The 19,653-nt window shown below is 50.5% G+C and overlaps 1 protein-coding gene across 2 annotated transcripts in view; it reads right to left on the bottom strand.

Annotated features, from left to right (window-relative positions):
* Positions 1–19,653, bottom strand: part of STXBP1 (syntaxin binding protein 1) — a 66,758-nt gene that overhangs the window by 24,945 nt on the left and 22,160 nt on the right. For both annotated transcript variants that reach the window (XM_073314007.1, XM_073314006.1), the window contains exons 2-9: positions 14,685–14,734; positions 13,998–14,079; positions 10,506–10,582; positions 8,475–8,553; positions 6,170–6,273; positions 2,844–2,992; positions 1,987–2,071; positions 733–863 (exon numbers count right to left, since the gene is read on the bottom strand). In XM_073314007.1, the coding sequence (XP_073170108.1) occupies positions 733–863; positions 1,987–2,071; positions 2,844–2,992; positions 6,170–6,273; positions 8,475–8,553; positions 10,506–10,582; positions 13,998–14,079; positions 14,685–14,734 (757 nt within the window). The remainder of the gene's footprint in view (positions 1–732; positions 864–1,986; positions 2,072–2,843; positions 2,993–6,169; positions 6,274–8,474; positions 8,554–10,505; positions 10,583–13,997; positions 14,080–14,684; positions 14,735–19,653) is intronic.

Here is a 19,653-nt window from a genome sequence, read left to right as displayed (position 1 = left end):
AAAAGGCTTTGCGCTCAGAATCCATTATGCCTCTCAGCTGGAGGTCTTCAAGGGCTCTGCTGATGGCAATTATTTCACACCACCATCAGGTAAAACCAGTCGAAGCGGATGAGGTTCAAGCCAAAATGTCCAGACATGACTTTGAACACTTCCAGTTGGGGTGACCTCTGGAGACAGAGCCTGTTTTACAGGGGCACCAGACGCTTACAGTTCCAGGCCAAGCCAGTGAGTTCTTCAGGATTGTGGCAGGCTGCTAGTTGAGAAGCCCTTAATCAGCTCCTGCCACTCTAGCCCCAATCAAGAGGGATGGATTGAGGCTGGGTGAATAGCCCAGTGCATGCCCGGTTACTGGTTGCATCTGCCAGTCTCATTAGCCCAGAGCTACAAAGGCTGGGAGGAAGCCAGGGAAAAGGGGGAGAGGGGAAGAGAAAGGTCAGGCAAAGAAGGAAGTGGAAGCCTCCTAGTCTGTTGCTGGCCAGGCCTGTTGTAGGCAAAGTAGCTATGAACCCTGTACATAGTTGGGAACTGGCGGTAGGAAACCTTGTGAGAATAAAGAGCACAGGTGTTGCACCAAACTGAAGCCTCCCTGACTCATTGAAGAGGGAGGCCGAATACCTAGGGGTGCAGTGTGAATCCCGTTACAAGGATCCATCAGGCTGGGACCGGCCGGAGCTGTAGGGATTAAGGTGTATTGTATATTGCATCTCCTGTACACTGTTCCACTGTACTCACTTGTAGACATCATTTTCAATGGGCAGCAGGTCGTAACTCATAGCCTGGAAAGTCAGCTCATGCAGCACAGGGGATGAGGGGTCAAAGCCACGGTCCAGAATGAGGAGCTGGGAGCGAGCTTTGTCCGGACCCTACCAACACAAAGAGCAAATCATTGTCACTGTGGATCCTCTATCGATTCGAATCACTAATGTGGACGTTAGAGGTCACTTGCTGAAATGCGCTCAGATTCAGCCATAGGTTGAATGCGCTCAGATTCAGCCATAGGTTATTGGACTGGGTGCAGAAACTGCCTGGCGAAGCTCTGCTCTGCTCCAGAGCACAGAGGTCAACCTAGATGATCGGGATGGTCCCTTCCAGCCTGATTGATATATATATTTTCATGCACAAGCTAAAAGCAAAGCTAGATATGTTCCACTGTGGAAGCAAATACAGAACTCCCTGTTCATTGTGGGTGTTTGCACCTGTTCTGAGTCAAATGTCCTGGTGTAGAGCAGGAGATAGTCCAATGGCCCTCTGCACCCTGCTCCGCAAGCGGACATCTGTCAGTGGGACAGCAGTGTGCCAGGACGACGCTCCCTGCCTGATGCTAAGGGAACCCCCCGGGAACCAGAGAGCTCTCTCCATGCTGTTCTGTGAGAGTGCTATCCCCAGAGGGCTCTAGGCGGAGCCCCTATGCACGTACACTGCAGTAGGTGATCCGAGTTCGTGTCTAGGCTGCATGTATTCACCAAGGTCTCAGACTTGATTGCATTGAAAGGGAGACTGGCTCCTCCTATCAGCCAAGCCATACAGCCCATTAGAAGAACTTGAGAGGCTAGTGGATAAGGCCCCGGCCAAGGACCTATGGGGTCTGGTTTTGGCTCTGCTGCTAACTTTTTGTGTGACGGTGGGCTGGACACTTCAACTCTGTGTCTGCTTCCCCTCCCAAGCTTTGACTGTTGTCTCTATTTAGACTGTAAGCGCTTTGGGGCAGGGACTTGGTACCTACATTGTCTAGCACGCTGGGCTCCTGATCTTGGTTTGGGCTTTTAGATGCTGCCCTAATGCAAATGATTATGAGTCATCTATGCTTACAGTGGTCTTCCTTCTGCTCGTACCTGAAGCCTCTCGTCTTACTGAGATGTGGTAGGGTCTTGCCACTTTAGTAAGTACAGGCACACAGACCAGTCCAAAGCTAAAGCAAGAGTTTCATGAGCTCCTGCCGCTCTAAGTGCTACGGCCAGCATCCGGCACCCTGCAGCCCGAACTCACCTCGCCCATGGTCGGATCGTCAGCCTTGTAGGCATCCAGTTTGTCCTGGATGAGCTGGGCCAGCATGGCATTGTCTTTGTAATCTCTAGCCCAAGTGGGAGGGAAAGAAAGGGGTAAAGTCATTTCATTCCTTATGTGCCTTCCAGCTTACAATGAGTGTTGATTATATTAGGGAGCTTGGCACAAAACAAAAAAAACCAACCCCAGCCACCTAGATATCTTAAATCAGACCATTTCAGCAGCTTCTAATGTCCAAGAATTGCAGAGCTCAGGGCCCATGTGGGAGAAGTAAGACAGGAGAATGGCTGTGTGGACCATAGTTCTCACGCTCCTCACAGAGCCGGCCTCTATGTAAAACCCTGGGAGGGCACGTGGGGAAGGTGGGGGCTGGATGGGGCTCTGACCAGGCCCATGAAGCATACGTGGCTTTAGCAGACTTCTTCCACTCTCCCCACCTCTCCTTGGAGAGCCCTCGCTGTCTTCCCCGCACCTTCCCCGCCCCACTGCTGGACCTTAGTCTCAGCTGTTGGGGGTGCTGTGCTCACCTTCCTACGTGTCTGAGGCGGAGGAAGTGGGGTTGTGCTTGCCGGGGGAATAGTACACCAGGAAGGATTTTGGGCAGGGAACAGATGGAAACTGCCACAAAGGAAATTGAAGTGAAGAAGGACTCGGACAGGAGGAGAAAGGGACAATGGCCTGTAACTCTGGTAATTTTTTAATCTACTCCGGAGAAGCAGCCAATGACCGGGAGTAATTCCAGCCCTGTCCCACTGGGGAGGTGTAGGGTGGGGATCTCAATGAATAGATACTTCGAGGAGAAGCCTCCAGTTCAGCCCACCCCACGATCACAGCCTTACCCTCTGTATCGGACAGCGGGATATTCCTTCAGGGTGGCACACAGGGTGGCAATCTGTTCTGCCAGGCGTTCCAGCATTGGGTTCTTCAACTGGGTCTTGTGGGGACTGTAGAAGCTTTGGAAAGAGTCAGCAGAATCCAAGGAGTAAACCTGGAGGGGATGAGAATGGCAGCGGTTGAGCTTAAATGTGAATGCAACACTAGCAGCGCCCAAGGAATGGCTTAGAGAAGACAGGGGGCCAGCGTCATTATCCCCATCTTGCAGATGGGGGAAACTGAGTCACAGGAAGATGAAGAGATTTGCCCAAGCAGGCCAGTGGCACAGCTGGGGACAGACCCCAGGTCGCCTGAGTCTACCCGCTTGGCAACACAGCCTCCCATCTACAGTCATGCTCCTTTTAATTCTTGTCTGACTCGAGGCATTGTCCAGCAGTTTGCAACACATGACCCATTACTGGTTCACATCTGTAGGGAAACCCAACAGCCAGAGCACTCTCAGTACAGCCTGGGCCATAAGCACCAGCTTTCCTGCAAGGGGGGGCTATTGGCAGGGACGCTGTAGCTTGCCTCTACCCACCCTGAAAAGCATGGGCGGGTTTTCAGCTTCCCCCAGAGCCAGGCAGAAGGCAGCTTGTTTGAGTTGCATGGTCCAAAGCTGTTCCCCACACCTCATCTCTCCCCAGCGGTCCCTCTCCGTGGAGTCGAATGCCTGAGTGACTTGGGGGCCTGTTGCGCTCTCGTGACCAAGTCCCCCTCAAAAGTCTTTGGCGACTGGGCTAAAATTAGGCCTTGGTGCAAACACAAGCAGGCTGGAGACACGTACTGGCCGAGGCTATGCATCACAGGTACACACGTACGGGCTTGGGGCAGGTGGGGGGCAGACGCAGGACACTGATGTGTGCTCCCTGCTGGATGACTTCTGGAATGATGCTGGCTTATTGCTAGGAGGGGGTCTGTTCGCCTCGTCTCCAAGACACAGTGAAGGGGTGCAGGGAAGGGGACCCTACCTGGGCCCAGCACTGTAAAGATTTTTTATTGTGCTGATGCTGGCTCATTTTCCTTCTGACGGGGCACTGCCCCTGCCAGCCATGTCCATGCGTGTCACAAGTCTCCCTCTGTGCCCAGTCCACTGAGAGTAGGTGCCAGCTCAGGAGCTTTAGCAGCTCATGCTTTTGGCTCCAGAGGGCCCCAGTTCAATCCCCCGGGTGTGTCGGCCAAGGTAGCGGCCACCACAGCAGCATCTCCAGGGCTGCATCAAAACCAAAGCCGTCAGCTAATGCCAACGTACCCCCGTGAGGGTGCTGCAGCAGCTGATGATACCAACCGCCAGCCGTGGGCTGATGGGCACTCAAAGCAGCCACCGCGGGGTCCAGCCAGCAAAGAGGGATGGAGCAGGGGGTGAGGACGGACACAGATGAAGGGATCATAGATGACTGCCACTCTCAGATGAGCCTCCTGTTTAACTAGACACCGAGCTGGCTGGAAAAAGGCCAGCCCGGTTCACATGAATTCCCTGGCAGCAGTCACGCTACCCTGTGCCAGCTCAGAGCCAGAGCAAGGCAGCTGCCTGGGTCCCCTGCAACATGCTGCCCATGCCAGAGAAGAGCCGACCAACTGCAACAACATAGCACCACAGCACTGGGGCCCGGAACCCGGGGCTCGGACACCCAAAGCCGAGCGAGAACGTCCAGGTCTGGGTCCAGGTTTCAAACCTCCCAAAGGCTGTTTGGCTCCAGGGGTTGGCCTGAGCCTGTTATAAAGAGAGGGGCTATTTGCAACAGGTGGATCTGGGTTTGCCTGGGGTTTTCACACACCCCCAGAGCTCAGGGATGCTTGGCCCTACTGATATGGCTCAGGCCCATCTCTAAAGACAGCTGAAATCCTAATGATAGATCCTCAGTCAATCTCACTGCAGCACCTCACCTCCAACCATTATTATTAGCTATAGGACAGTGCTGCCCAGAGACCCCCACTGAGATCAGGGCCCCATTGTGCTAGGTGCTGCACAGACATGGAGTGAGGAATTTCCCCGCCTGCTTACGCCCCTTTTATGCTGCTGCAAGGGTAACGGGACCATAAAAGCCCTGGTTCGAGCTGAGGGAGAATTCCCCTACTGCAGAAACTGAGTCAGACAGCCACAAGGCCCTGTCCAAAATCTCTGGCCGAGGGGGGCATGCTGGGGGCAGGGTGGGATGCTAGAGGGGATGGGGCTGTGGTGGATGCCGTGATTCTGTGCTTACCTGGGGTTTGCTACATTTCAGCTCAGAATCGAAAGAACACAAAGGTGGCTTAATGCCACGTCAGCTCCGTTCCCCAGACTGCCCGTTACACGCTGGGCCTCTCAGAGGCATAGCACACAATCCTACCCAGGAAGAGACACATCCCTGCCTCCAGGAACTTACGCTCCAGATAGAAAAGGCAGGGGAAACAGGTGCAGAGACTTGCCCGAGGTCACACAGCCGGTCACTGGTAGGACTGGGAATCAGGTCTCTAGTCTCCTGATTCCCAACCCAGTGCCCTGTCCCCAAGACCGTGCTGTCTCTCTCCCCAGCATCAACCTCTCAGTGTAAACACCCACTCCCGCTCCGGCAGGACCCCCAAGCTGGCAGCGAGAGCAGGCAGAGCAGGAGATGGGAAGCACAATCCAACAGTTTCCCTGCAGCAGGAGAAGCATGTTTGTAGCTGGCTCGGAGAGGAGGGGAAACCAAATCATTGCTGCTCCAAGGGGGCCAGTACCACTAAGGCTGTCCCTGCCAACAATCCCATGATAAGAAGATGCCAAATTCTAGTGTCAGCTGCTGGCAAAGGTTTATTCTCTGGGGGCACATTTGGTTTGACCAGCTAGGCAAATCCCTGCAACTGTTGGGATTTAAAGAGTTAATGGCTCTGAAGGTTGATTGCCATCTGTTCCTAGTCACATGGGCCGCCCTCCCACAGGGCAAGGGCCTGCTCCCCGGCAGATGGCACAAAGTTTCACCCCTCCTGTGCCCTGGACTCATTGGCCCATCCCTGGTGGTACCCAAGGAGCCAGCCAATGACAGGCGATAGCATGGGGCCGGGGGTGGAGCACAGGGTTAATACACAACCGGGGATCAGACCTGAGAAATAATCAAAGGAGACAGGGCTGAGAATGCAGGGCAGGAGGTAAAGAACCAGCCCTGGAAAAAGGGGGTTAGTAATTTAATCTCTCATTTCAGGCTGTTCCATAAACTCTCCTCCTGCAGGGAACGTGAGGCTTTTTCCTTTCCAACCCTCCCGTGCCATTTGGGGTCTCCTAGAGAAGGCATGCTAGGCTGATCTCTGCTCTTTTGCCCCGCCCCGGACTCACCTGGGACTCGTAGGGAAGGAAGGCTATGTTGATTTCTGTCAGGGTCTTGATGACTTTGGCCGCACGAGATTTCACCAGTTCGTTAAACAGGGCATCGGGGCAGGCTGGGAAGAGAAGGAGAACCAGAAGATTCAGCAGAGGTTTTAAATCCTTGGGTGCCTCATGCCCAAAGGCCAAAAGAAAGGTCAAAGCCACCCACACAAGTATCAAACCCATCCTGAGAAAGGCCCCGATAAATCCAGAGAGGGGTGGATGGTCTCATTCCAGTGCCCATAAAACAGTCTTAAGGCTGGTGCTTATTGTCCCGTCTCCTTGGGGACCCCCAGACCAGTGAGGAACCACGCTCACACTCAGCGGGCTCCGTAGCGTTAATAATGACTTCTCTAGCACTTTCCACCCCAGGATCACAAAGCACTTTAAGCACATTGTTAGTGAATTCGGCCTCCCTGTGAAGTGCAAAGATACCGTGGCAAAGAGAATGGCCAGATCAGTAGCATTTTAGCCCTGTATGGCAGATAAGCAAATAGGCTCTGAGAGGGGTCGTGATTTGCCCATCATTGCACAGGAAGAGCTGGGGAGGGACTGCAGATCTCCTGCCTCTTTGGTCTGTACTTATGCTGCTAGGCTATTGTTCTCCCAGTAGAGCCTGGAAGCCCCAGTCGAGATCAGGGCCCTGTTGAGTTAGGTGCAGTACAAACACAGCGTGAGCGACAGCCCCTTCTTCAAAGAACTTGCCATCGAAACAGACAACAGACTGGCGGGGCAGCAAATCTCTGCCAGCTAGGGGCTGCACCCTTCCTCGGGGCCCTGTCAATTATCAAGCTGGCCCTGAGGAACAGAACTTCTCAGAACTAAGCTAAAACCACAGGGCCTGCCTTGATAGACCCCAGAGGAGGGAAAGAGGATAAGAGGAGAGATGGGAAAGCAGTTATTTGAAGAGGAGAGGGGAAGTGAAACATCCTTCTCTGGATCCTTAGAATGACCTGTTGGGAGGAGGAATTCCCATTATTTAAGGAATCAATGCTCTCTCATAGGTTAATACCAGCAGCAAATAAAAGAAATGATCCAAACCCCACTGAAGCAATGGGAATCTTTCCATTGACTTCAGTGGGCTTTGGATCAGGCCTGAAGTGCTGATGCCTTGGGAGGTTGTTCTGGGGAGCAGGTGGCTGGGTATACTGCAGACGGGCAGAGGAAGTCATTTCAACTTTTCCTGCCCATTCCAAAGTCACTCACCAAACCAACGGCGTGCCCTGGTTTGAGACCATTTTATCTAATGCTGTTTGCTCAGTTTGAAATTTCCCAGCTACAAAATTATTCACTGGGTGATAATCTCACATGGTCTTCAAAGTCTCCTTTGTAAACCGATTTCCTGTCCCCTGCACTACCTCCAACCTGGGTTCTCTTTGCCTCTGGGGACAACTTCAGCAGCAATCCACTCACCCATGGCCCCCGCCAGCTTCTCTTCTGAAACAGTGCAAAGAAATGACACCCCAGGGTGACGCAGTGTAATGTCAGAGTAATGGTACTGACATCAGGGGGGCTGCTCCAGATCTACACCAGTATAACAGAGCAGAATATGACCCACAGTGTCCCGTGCAAAAATGCAGCAGTGCCATTAAGCATGTGGGCCATGAAGCACCATTCTGTTACACCAGTTTTATGCAAATGTGACTCCAGTGAAGTCAAGGGAGTCCCACCAGTGTAATTGTGGGGTAACAGACAGAGAATCAGACTCTTGGGACTTAAATTAATCACTGGTGGAACTCCACTGACTTCAGTAGTGTTACATATCTGGAGTGCATTTAGCCCCTGGTGCATTGAACAGCTAGAAGAGGGCTCTTGGAAGAAATATCCCCTTCCAGAAATCCCTGCCTTGAGAGGGGATGAGAGCAAGGGGATGAATATGGGCGAAGGCTGAACATAGGAAAGATTTCCTAACCATAAGGCCTAATTAGAGAGTGCAATTGTTTCCCACGGAAACTGGTGAAAGCTCCATTCCATGAGTCATTTAGCTTAGACTAGACACAGCATTTGCACATATATGAGAGAGAAAAACCTTGCGCTGGATGAGGGGTGAGTTGGATTCATGTACAGAGCTTTTCCCAGCTTTGATTTCTAGGATTTCTTTGAGGCATTTTACAAATCTCAGGCAAAGGTTGCCGCAAATCTCCTACATGCAAGTCTTGCTTGTTTCCTGCCAGGATCTTGCATCTCCTCTGCATTATGGAAGTCACAGTGTGGCAGGAGCCCAGACTACAAGACATCAGAGATGCAGGGAGAGGGATGGAGGCAGAATACTTACAGTCAGTGAAGAAGACATGGGCAGCCCTGTACTTGGCAGTTGGGGGATCCTTGAAGTCACTGATGAGTGAATGGACAGACTACAGGAAAAAAAGAAAAAAAAAAGCCCACGTGAGGCTGGACACCAGAAATCAGGATTAGCATCATTAGACACTTAACCCAGATGGTGCATTGGCTGGTCTCAATAATCACAATGCGTGCCATGCTAGGGAATCATCAGCTGGCTCTGACCCATTAGCTTAGGAGACAGATATTTACACTATCTCTTTTGTAAATTTCAGTCCCATGCGTTCAGGAGCTGAAGTGCCAAGGAACTTTGGGGCAGCGTTAAGATAAAGGATCTAGGTTGAGATGAATTCATTCTGACGGCAGTTGTATGGCCAAATCCCCTGGCTGGCTTTGAAAATCTCCACCCCAGACCTTGCCACTTTACAGACACAAGGGGAGGGGAGGACTGGTTCTCACTAGTAGGCATCTGAGAAGAAGCTCACACAGCTCGACACCCTGGTTGGGCACTGCTGTGATAAACTGCACACTGCTGAAGTCCTGCAGCACTGCTGTTAGAAAACTCACGGTGCTGGGTTTCCGGCTGGGCACTGCTAGAAGTCTAACTGGCCTGGGCTGCCCCCTGCTATGTGCAAGCTCCCACGACTTCGGGGGGGAGGGATAGCTCAGTGGTTTGAGCATTGGCCTGCTAAACCCAGGGTTGTGAGTTCAATCCTTGAGGGGGCCATTTAGGGATCTGGGGCAAAAATTGGGGATTGGTCCTGCTTTGAGCAGGGGGTTGGGCTAGATGACCTCCTGAGGTCCCTTCCAACCCTGATATTCTATGATTCTATGACTGAAGTCCTACCAGTGCAATCCTACCTTACTCTGCTGCACTGCTATTACTAAAGCAAAGAGCATCGTAAGTTTCAAATAAAGGATTTAACATTTATGTGTGTAATAAGATACAGGAAACTGGATTAGAGGGGCAACTGGTGTGATAGGATCGGGAATTTCCGTGTGCACAGACAGGATTCTGCTGGGATGAAGCTCAGGACTCTGGTGTTCCAGCTGACATGGGCAAGGCACGGCTGAGTGGTTCACCCACCTACCATGAGCAGAGCTCTTTCACTGTAGGACATGCTTGTAATTTTGCTAGTTGTCTCTTACTAGTGAAAAATATATTCATGTACGACAATGTGATAGCTCAGTGGTTTGAGCATTAGCCTGCTAAACCCAGGGTTGGGAGTTCAATCCTTGAGGGAGCCAGTTAGGGATCTGGGGCAAAAATTGGGGATTGGTTCTGCTTTGAGCAGGGGGTTGGGCTAGATGACCTCCTGAGGTCCCTTCCAGCCCTGTGATATTCTATTCTAACATTAGCCAGAAAGGCTTCAGATCCTCCCCCAAATGAGGTTAAACTGACCCACAGCAACTCAGTTGGTACAGCATGATTTTGATTATAAGATGATCATTAGAGCTGGATGGGAAAATGCAGATGGAATCATTTCCCAACCCAATTAAAACGCTTCACCACATCATGTTGATTTCATCACATTTTCGGTTTTGGAGAAAACCTGGGGGGGGAAAAGTCCAAACCTGTTGAATCGTCCCGGTTTGACATTTTCAGACTGAAATATTTCAGGTTTTCATTGTGTAACCACTTTTTGGTTTGAGGGGTTTTTTTTTAGTTTGTATTATACTACATGTGTTTGTTGAAATGAAATGTTTCCATCAATCCAAAACTACTTTTTTCTCAGAATTTTCTTTTGCGGAGCATTGTGGTATTTTGGGGCTTTGTTCCAAATTGGAATGAAAAAAAAACAAAAAACAAAAAACCAATAAAATCCTGAAATCTTTTGTGAAACTGAATGTCCTTCCTCTGCACAGCTCTAAGGATCATTGCTGATGCCTGTAAGTGCCTTATAGGGCACTGCCATCCATTCTTGTCCTGGCACTGACAAATACCCCTTCAGCACAGATGCTACAACCAAACATGATTAGCTTTCGCCAGACCCTGGTACAAGACACTCCCATGCTGGAGTTTCACCTTATCAGATGGGGTGATGAGGTACACGGCCTCCAAGGTGGGGAGCGGCTCTCGGCGCTTGTTGATGTCTTCCACAACTGCACAAGAAACACAACCAACGCACAGGGGATTGGTACAGCAGGTGACAGGAGATAGGCTGCCTATTTTCATTGTATATAGCTAGATATTGTGTATAGATCTATATCGCTGTGACCTGGAGTCTCTTATCTAATAATTGGTTTTTGGTCATGTCTAACCAACAAGGCAAGTCCCAATGGCAGAAGAGCTGTGATTCCACCAACCTCCCAACACCCAAATAACAAAGGTTCCCAGCCGTTAGCTTGCTCCTACAGTGCCCCCAAGGGGAGGATCAAAGGGACAGTAAACTCCAGAGGCAACGGTGCTTATTGCTCCATTCTGCAAGACAGCCACTCCCCTTAAAGCACAACTGTTGAATGCAGGATGTACAGGAACCGCTCAGAGCATCACAGCTGGGATACTGTAGGGTTTGGGACCTGTCCTGGAGAACCCTTTTTTTTTAAGGGTTGATTTTTTTGTGATAGCTCTTTCCATCCTTTAAAATGTATTTATTACTATTGCCCTTGAATCTTAATGCTTGTGAAAGATGCTCTGGAGAGTGGAATCCTCCGTTCATGCACAAGACTGTGCCAGAGGCAGATGTACCAGCTTCCCCCAAGGAACCTCATCCTTATCCAGGGAGGGTCAACTGGTTGTGTTGATTGGCCTGCATGTTGTTTGTGTAGGTGGTGCTGGGCTTCCAGCTGTTCAAGATGGTTCTTCTTGAAGTTGTGGCCAACCACTCTTACGGTGTGGCACCATGCAATGGGGTTAGTCACCAGCTGCTCGAAGTTCGAGTAAAAAATGTTCCTCTTGTGCAAATTTTGTTCAGAGTATCTTTGAAGTGTTTTGTCTGCCCTCCACGCAACGCATACTGTTGCCAGATCTTAATTCAAAATATAGAATTTGTTTTGATAGATGGATACCAGACATGCAGATTACATGACCAGTTCATCTCAGTAGGGTACAAATCAGATGAGCAGCCCAAACCAGACTTACATGTTGGACACCTGGCCCTGCCTCTTGATGTCCAGCAATTGTCACGGGTGTCACAAATGGAAACTGTCAAGCTATTTAATGTGCTGTAGATAACAGGTCCGTGTTTCAAACGGGAATATGTTTAAAGTGGATGAGCAGTTGTGCATTAGTTCACACACTTTCTCAATCAGCAAGACCATTTCCGGTGGCACGGTAAAGTTCTGTATCTGGCTACCAGTCCCCTGAGCCACATGGTCCCTTGCAAAACAACCTCTTCCATAGACCCTCCTGCATTGCTGAGCTGCAGAAGTTCCTTTTCCCATGTGAGCTACCCCAATCCTTCCAGCCCTCTGCAATTAAATGACCCTCAGCACCGGCAGAAGCCCAGGGGAAATCAGGATCTGGATCTGGGGACTATTTAGCGATGAAATCCAATTTTTTTGTATGAAAAATAAAATCACGAGGCAGGAAATAGTACCAGCCCAAACCTCCGGAGAACCACTGAAGCTTCAGGGCCTGGTGCCATTTGAACAAATGTTGGACCACAACCTGCTGTTCTTGGGGGTAGATCCTAGGCTACTGTAGGTTGTCATAGCTCCATTGACTTCAGCAGAACTGTGGCAATTTACGCCAGCTGCGGATTTACTAGGACCGATATATATTGCAGCTGGCAACTGCTATCTGGTTCCGATTCTCCTCCCACTCATGCTGGTGTAAATCTGGAGTTGCATGCTGATGGAGCTAGTGTGGTGCAGGAGGAGAATGAGGCCCTGTAAGTGAAGGTAGGACAAGCAGTAATGGGCTTAATCTGAAGCAAGAGAGATTTAGGTTAGATATTAGGAAAACCTTTCTAACGATAATGACAGTTATGCTCAGGAACAGGCTTCCAAGGGAGGTTGTAGAATCCCCACCGTTGGAGGGTTTTAAGAACAGGCTGGACAAACACCTGTCAGGGGTGGTCTAGGTTCACTTGGTCCTGCCTCAGTGCAGGAGGCCGGACTAGGTGACTTCTCAAGGTCCCTTCCAACCCTACATTTCTATGACTCTGTCAAGATCAAAACAACCTTGGTCAGACCTCACAACACATCAGAAAGAATCTGCTTGGAAGACTTTTGCAGCCCCCCCAAAAAACTACCCCTCCCCCAATCTAGAGCTTCCCACCCCACATCCCCCAGGAACTCTGGTGGATCTATCAGTATACCTTGAAGGTCATAACTTACTTTGTCCTTTCTTGGACAAAATTTCCATTAGCCTCAATGGGCCCAGTAAGGCCTATTGGATTTGGCCTTTCATTATTATCAATTATTATTTCCATTGCCCTCCTGCCTAGAAGCCTCTGCTAGAGGTCAGAGCCTCTTTGCGCTAGGCGCTGTACGTGCACAGAATGAAGGGGCAGTCTCTGCACCAACTGGCTTCCAATCTGTGCTGTTCAGAACGTACTGAGCCTTCTCTGGTCGCTATTCTGGGGGCACTCCCATAACAGGATCTTTGTTTTACTGGGAGTTCCCCTTGCTCCGACAGCTTCTTGCCATCACCCGCACCCTGAAGTTCTGGTTCTGCTTTCACTTGCCCTGGTGTAAAGCAGGACCCACCCAGGCTGAAGTCAGTGGAGTTACCCCTGGTGTAAACTTGCTGGGAGAGGAAAATCAGGCCCCAGATCCAATGTTTGTCACGTTGCAATAGCGCTGTGTGCTGGGGCAAATGCCATAAAAACCAGCATCCTTCGGTCAAACGCCAGTCAATTGAATGGCTCCATAGCTGTGTTTTACATTTTTTTCTGCTGGCTTTGTAAATTCCACCGAGAGCTATTTATGGGGCTGAAGTACAATGACGTCAGGTCTATGTGTGGTATTTCCAGCAACCAGGGACTGAAATACCACCAAGAGACAAGCTCCTCGTGCTATCCCAGCCGGGTGAGTCATTCAGGGAAGTGTGTGAAAAATCTCACCACAAACACTGAGACTTTGACATACAACCGAGTGGGTTACCACGGAATACTGCAGCTCCCTGTGGGAATGACGTCAATATTGCCATACAGATATCCTTAGTAACAATAGTTCAGTGGGAGAGAGACTCACAGTCCATTTGCCTCCTGGGTTTAAGGGGTCACACTGGCATAGTCAGCCCAGTGGATCTATTCAGGGGCATAGTGGCCATCTGGGGAAGAAATGAAGCTCGAAACTCACTAGCTGTATGGGAACATTTTCAGTGTGACTGGGGCTAAGAGAGAGATGTAGGCCCAGTGGCAAAGCCCTGTCCAGGAGAGACGGACAGATTGAAGTACTGCAGCTGATTCAGAACAAAATGGGAGCAATGGATGGAGTGAGGCAAGCTGCCATGGGAAGATGCTGGTCTCCCAACTCCTCCTGATCACCTGCCTCCCAGTGCCAGCCGACTTTGGTGGTGAAGCTGGAATCTAAGGAGCAGAAAGGGAGTGTCAGGGGGCACGGGACTCACTTGTTATCCCCTCCGTCATGATGTCGGTCATTTTACAGCAGGAAGAGAGCATGCGCATGCTGAGCTGATCCACCACCAGCACCTGGAGCAGGAGAGAGACTGAGTGAGCAGGAACACAGTGATTGAGCCATGGGGGGATCAGGCGTTAGGATGCACCTGGTGTAATTCGGTGCTTCGGACAGTAAAGTGACCCTGACTGGGCCTGGCATAGCGAAGGGGCCCACACGCAGGCCTCTGCCATGCTGCTCTGCCGGTGCATCTCAGTGCCGCCATGCAGCTTCCCCTAGAGCTCTAACCACCAGCTCTGGGTTGCCACAGACCTCTGCCAATGGCCCACCGCCATGCCCTGCAGCACCCTCTGCTAGTTCTGGCCTTTGTTTGGCAAACGGGACAGGAGACGGCTTTTTCTTTTCCTCAGCCATTTTCTTTTGGACTCCCTGTCCTCATATGTCAAACTGACCGCAGCGCAGCCCCCTGGCCAGCACTGAAAGGAGGGATGCACAGAGCCGGAGCAGAATCCCTAGCAGGGCTGGTGCTACACGTTACTCATCGTGTTTGGCAATTTTAGCATCCGTCCAGCGTGCCGCATTGCCCTGCACTGGGCCAGCAACTCCCAGGCTGCTTCCAAGCCCTTCCTCCATATTGCTGCCTGCCCCCTTCCACCTCTCTCTGTTGTCCCCCACTTACTTTCCACTCGCCCTTCTTCTTCACCTTCCTGATGACGTCATGCATGATCTCTGCAAAAGGAACAGAAAAGGTGGATGTTAGTTCACACCAGCTTTCCGAGGGTCCTGGGCTCTGGCCCCTGTTACTCCCCTAGCTTCATCCTCCTTGGCCGCAACAGCGCCGGTTGGTCTGCACTGCGACTACTGATCAATACTCTGCTTGCATGCAGGGAATAATAATAACAATAATACCCAGCTTTTTCATCTACAGATCTCAAAGCACTTCACAGAAGAGGTCAGTACCATTATCCCCAATTTTCAGGTAGGGAAACTGAGGCATGGAAGTGGACTTGCCCAAGGTCATCCAGCAGGCTAGTATCAGAGTTGGGAATAGAAGCCAGGTCTCCTGAGTCCCACTCCAGTGCTCTGGTCAGTGGCTGATACTGCCTCTAAAGTGCTTCCCACCCAGAGGTGGTGTCTAAGGGGATGGCATTTGCTTGTCAGTGGGTGGGTCTGTGTGAATGACAAGTGGAAGGGCCGGAAGACGGGGTGAATTCCCTGCTGGAGACTTTCTTACACCATCTGAGCTACAACCACTTCTGAACCAGGCTGTGACCTCTAACTGCTGTGTCTGGGATCAGTCACGAGGGTAAGAGATGGCTCACGGCAATTCCAGAGGCAGCCTGTATCGGGGCCGTTCGCGCACTCTGGGCATCTGCATCCATCCTGCCCAAGGGGAGAATGAGTAGCACTTGAGTTGTGCTCCTTTCCTTGGGACAGTGTTAGTGTCATTTATTCCGAAACTGTGGGAACACAAAGATGCTGCTGCGGGACATGCCAAGTCAGCAGGACAAGCAGCCTGACCGAGACAGCAGAAGAGAGAGGAAAGGGATAGGGGACTATTGTAATAGAGAGACACCACTGCCCCCCCCCCCACCCTGAGCAGCTTTGCAGTCTCAGGTAGAGCTGGGCAGAGAAAGATCATCCCATTTCATTTTGATATTGCGAAATCGGGTTTGGTTCTGATTTGGACCGAAACAAAAAAGTTTGAAATTCTCCCATAAAGGAAATGGAGCCACGGAGCTGTGGATGCTGGAGGAGCCCAGCTCCAAGGTAGTCCACTAAGCTGCAGAGCCCTTGTTCTCCCTGACTTTGACCTGATGGGCTGCACCCAGAGCCAGGGAACATGGAAGCCCCGACTGCCATGGAGCTGTGTGCATTGGAGCTTGGGAATCAGGATTTGCCAAGCTGCCAGCTCCCTGGCCTGCCAGATGGGCTGCTGAGGAGCCAGGCAGGTAACCTGGCAGGAAACCAGGCAGTGTCCAATGGAAACCTCCCTGGAGGCTGGGCTCCATCAGAACTTCATCGAAATCAAACCATCTCCAGGACACATTTCGATTCTGACAAATCAGAATTCATCCCCCCTTCCAGAAAAAGTGTCTTGTCTGAATTTTTCTGACCAGCTGTAGTCTGAGGCAGCAAGAGGGGAGCGTCCATTCCATTAGCGCGGGGGCTGTACGGGGAAAGGCTGGAGCAGGGTAGCTGCGGGGATTTGATCTGTGAGAATGGATGGGTTGTGCGTCATGCCCAGAAGTTCACTGTGAGCTTTGGATCAGGTCCTTCTTCAAACACTTGAAAGGCTGCCATAAAAACAATGTTGTTCTCTCTTTCCCCAGAGGGCAGGACAAGCGGCAGTGGGTTCAAACTACAGCAGATCAGATCTAGATTAAATCTCAGGAAAAACTTCCCAACTATAAGAACAGTAGGACAATGGCACAGACACCTAGGGAGGTTGTGGAAACTCCTTCACTGGAGGTTTCCAAGAGGAGGCTGGATAGCCAGCTGCCTTGGATGGTTTCGTCACAACAAATCCTACATCTTGGGAGGGGGTTAGACAGCATGACCCTTGCGGTCCCTTCTAACCAATGGAAAGACACCCATTGACTTCAATAGGCTTTGGAGCAGGTCCCAAGTGAGACTGGGTATTCCAGAGCCTTCAGAAAGCTCATAGCCCAGTTCATAGTGACATCAGGAGGGCAACCGAAGTTATCCTGGTGTCAGTCCTGGCGGGGAGGGGGGGTGTCCCTGTCATATACCCCAAATCTGCCCTGATCACCTGAAAGAACTCACCTAAACACAGTAAAATCTGGTAACGGCAGTAGCCAAAAGGGCTGCTAAAATTCTGCCATTGTGGGAAGTGGTTGCTCGGCAAAGAGGGGCTCTTCCGGGGACTGAGATTTCACAGGCCTCGAGGGCAGGTGGCCAGATGAGTTTCCACCCTCCATTATTCTTCAGGCACTGGATTTCCCTGTTACCCTTGCCCTCTTTTCCCTTTTAACCATGCAGACAGGCTTCGAACCCAGCTTCCTGCAGCTGAAGGCCTGCTCTGTGCAAACACTCGAGCAGCAAAAGCCTCCAAGTAGGCAGGCCTGAGCGCTGCTCACCCACCCCGCTCGACTGGAGCTTTCTAATCCAACGCACGAAGAAAACAACAAAGGATTTAGAGCCCCTTTTAGAAACAAGAACCAAGCAGCTTGAGCCATTCCCTTATAATCCTTGGCAATCGCATTTCACCTCCCATTTAGGTCTGTCTTACGCAACCAGAGGCAACAACATCACACGGACCCTCACACGCCAGGCTCACTCCACTTTCACCCTTGGAGCATCTGCCTCGCCTGGGCTCCCACCACTAGTCCAAGCTCTAGGGCTAAGGCGGGTCAGCAGCAACGGACCTTCCAGGCATGTCCCATCCCAGGTTGCTCTGGGTTCTACCTTAGCCACAGGGCCTGACTTGCCTTTGCGCACCTGTTACAGTCATACAGAGAGCGCGTGAGTGGATGATGAATAAGACCACGATTTTGTCACAGAGGTCACGGAAGTCACGGAATCCATGACGTCCAGAGACCTCTGTGACTTCAGCCCGCAGTGGGCAGTTGGGAGCTGTGGGGTACCCCCATTGTCTGAGCGGCAGAGCCCCTGAGCTCCAAACTGCTGTGGGGCGGGTGGGGGGGGGGAATGACATTTTAACCTTCCCCAAAACACTCTTGGCTATTGAGGCTGAGAATCAGCCTTTCCAACCGCTTGGCTCAGGGGGTCTGTCCTCACACCCTGTGCTAAGCAGCTTTTGTCTTTCTTGGCCATGCACTTGGATTTCTGTCCCACCTTGTCCAGGCTACCTCACTTTAGTCATGGCTGTACGGCCCCACTCTGACTTTTAGATGCTCGAGTCCCTGCCCCCTGCCTCTTCTCTTCATCCTCTGCCTCCTCCTCCCCTCGCTTCTGGCAATTTCTCAAATGGGACTCTGCCGAAGCAGCACTTAGCTCCAAACCCTCTTCACTTCTGGCCCGAAGCCAAGCATGAAACGTTTCAGCCCAAATCATCGTATTTCAAGAAAATTATGCCTGGAAGCAAAGGAGGGGGTTGAGTAGAAAGGCTCTCTCCAGCTCTTAGCAATGCGTCCGTGAAAGCCAGGCCCTACCACCATCAGCAAGGAGAGAACCTGGCACCAAAAGCACCAGCCACTACCAGGTGGGCTAAAGAAGTTATCCCTTCAGGTAGTAGCAGATCTTATCCTCCATGTGGACTAGCAATCGAGAGAAGGTTACTCCACAGTTAGCTAGCATGTTAGTAGGAACCAGAACACCTGCTATCCTAAAAACTTCCTTTCCCCCGCAGCTCCCCCAGTCCAATCAGTTCCTCCCAGAACTCAGATACGCAGCTGAGCTGTACAGCTAAACCAGAGCAAAAGAAAGTACAGTTAAAGTGCAACATTGGTGGAAAGGCAGCATAAGCCTTATGGTTTGTCATTTCCCTCTCTCTGTCCTTTCCTTCCCAGAGGGTTTTGCTACCCATGCAATCTCAGAGTGGGAAAACTAAATAAAGAATTCAGCATCCTGTGGTGTGGTTTTTTTTTTAAATGCGGTACATGAAAAAATCAGGGCAGAAGTCTGTCACTAAGGGACAGACCCTGCAAATACTTAATACGGTGAACAATTTTACCCACTGACCTCAATGACACTGCTCACGTGAGTCAATTACACACATGCTTATTTCGTTGCCGGATCAAGCCCCAAATGAGGACTAGAAAGAACTAAAGCTCAGAACCAAAAGTAACTAGTCATTTTGGGTGCCCAATGCAAGAAACCTTAAAGAGGCCTGGTTTTTAAAAATGCTGATCACCTGCCCTCTGAAAAACTGACACCCAAAATCAATTTTGAAATCCTTGGCCTCTGGATTTATATATATATTTATTAGCTTTCATTTTGAGTCAACAGGCAGTGGGTAGCCTATGGGCACATACTGCACACGTTCCAGACAAAAGCACCAGGTTAAAGCCCATCAGGAACCACAGGAAATGGTCTGCTTTACAGATAATAAGGAATTCTGTCCATTTTCTGGGAGAAGGAGCGCAGGGGGGAGCAACACCACAAGACCGTCCTAGATAAAAGTAATTTTTTTTAACATATAAATGGAAAAGTCATGGCTTACACTGGCCTTTCTTCCCAAAGGAACAGTTGGCAAACTATATGTGCCATTCACTCACTCACTATCTGGAATGTACCCAGTTCTGGGTTGGAACGTGGCCTCAACGCCACAATTTAGCCTTACGGATCTATATAATGAAGAACAGCTGTTTCTAGGATAGGTGAGACATGCCTCCAGCAGACCAGCTCAGCGAGGTTGGCATGAAGATGGGCGTTAACCAGAGGGCACCAGCATGGGGCAGAGGGGGCTCTCTTTAGAGCTGGCTGAAAATTTTCTGATGAAAGTTTTATTACTTTGGAAAATGCTGATTCACGTTAAAATGAAACGTTACAGAAACGCCCATTTGAATCAAATTTCATTTTAAAAAAAATCAGAACGGAACGTTCCAAACATTTCGACCTTTTCTGGGTGGAACATTCCAATTTTCCATTTTGAAATGACTTTTTGTTTCAATCTTTAACATTATATCATATTTTTTTTAAAAGTAGAAATTGGGACTAAACAT

This window comes from Lepidochelys kempii, chromosome 16 (assembly GCF_965140265.1).
Source record: "Lepidochelys kempii isolate rLepKem1 chromosome 16, rLepKem1.hap2, whole genome shotgun sequence".
Classification (NCBI taxonomy): Eukaryota; Metazoa; Chordata; order Testudines; family Cheloniidae; genus Lepidochelys; species Lepidochelys kempii.
The sequence above is the reverse complement of the archived record's forward strand: the minus strand, read 5'-3'. Positions and strand labels throughout refer to the sequence as shown.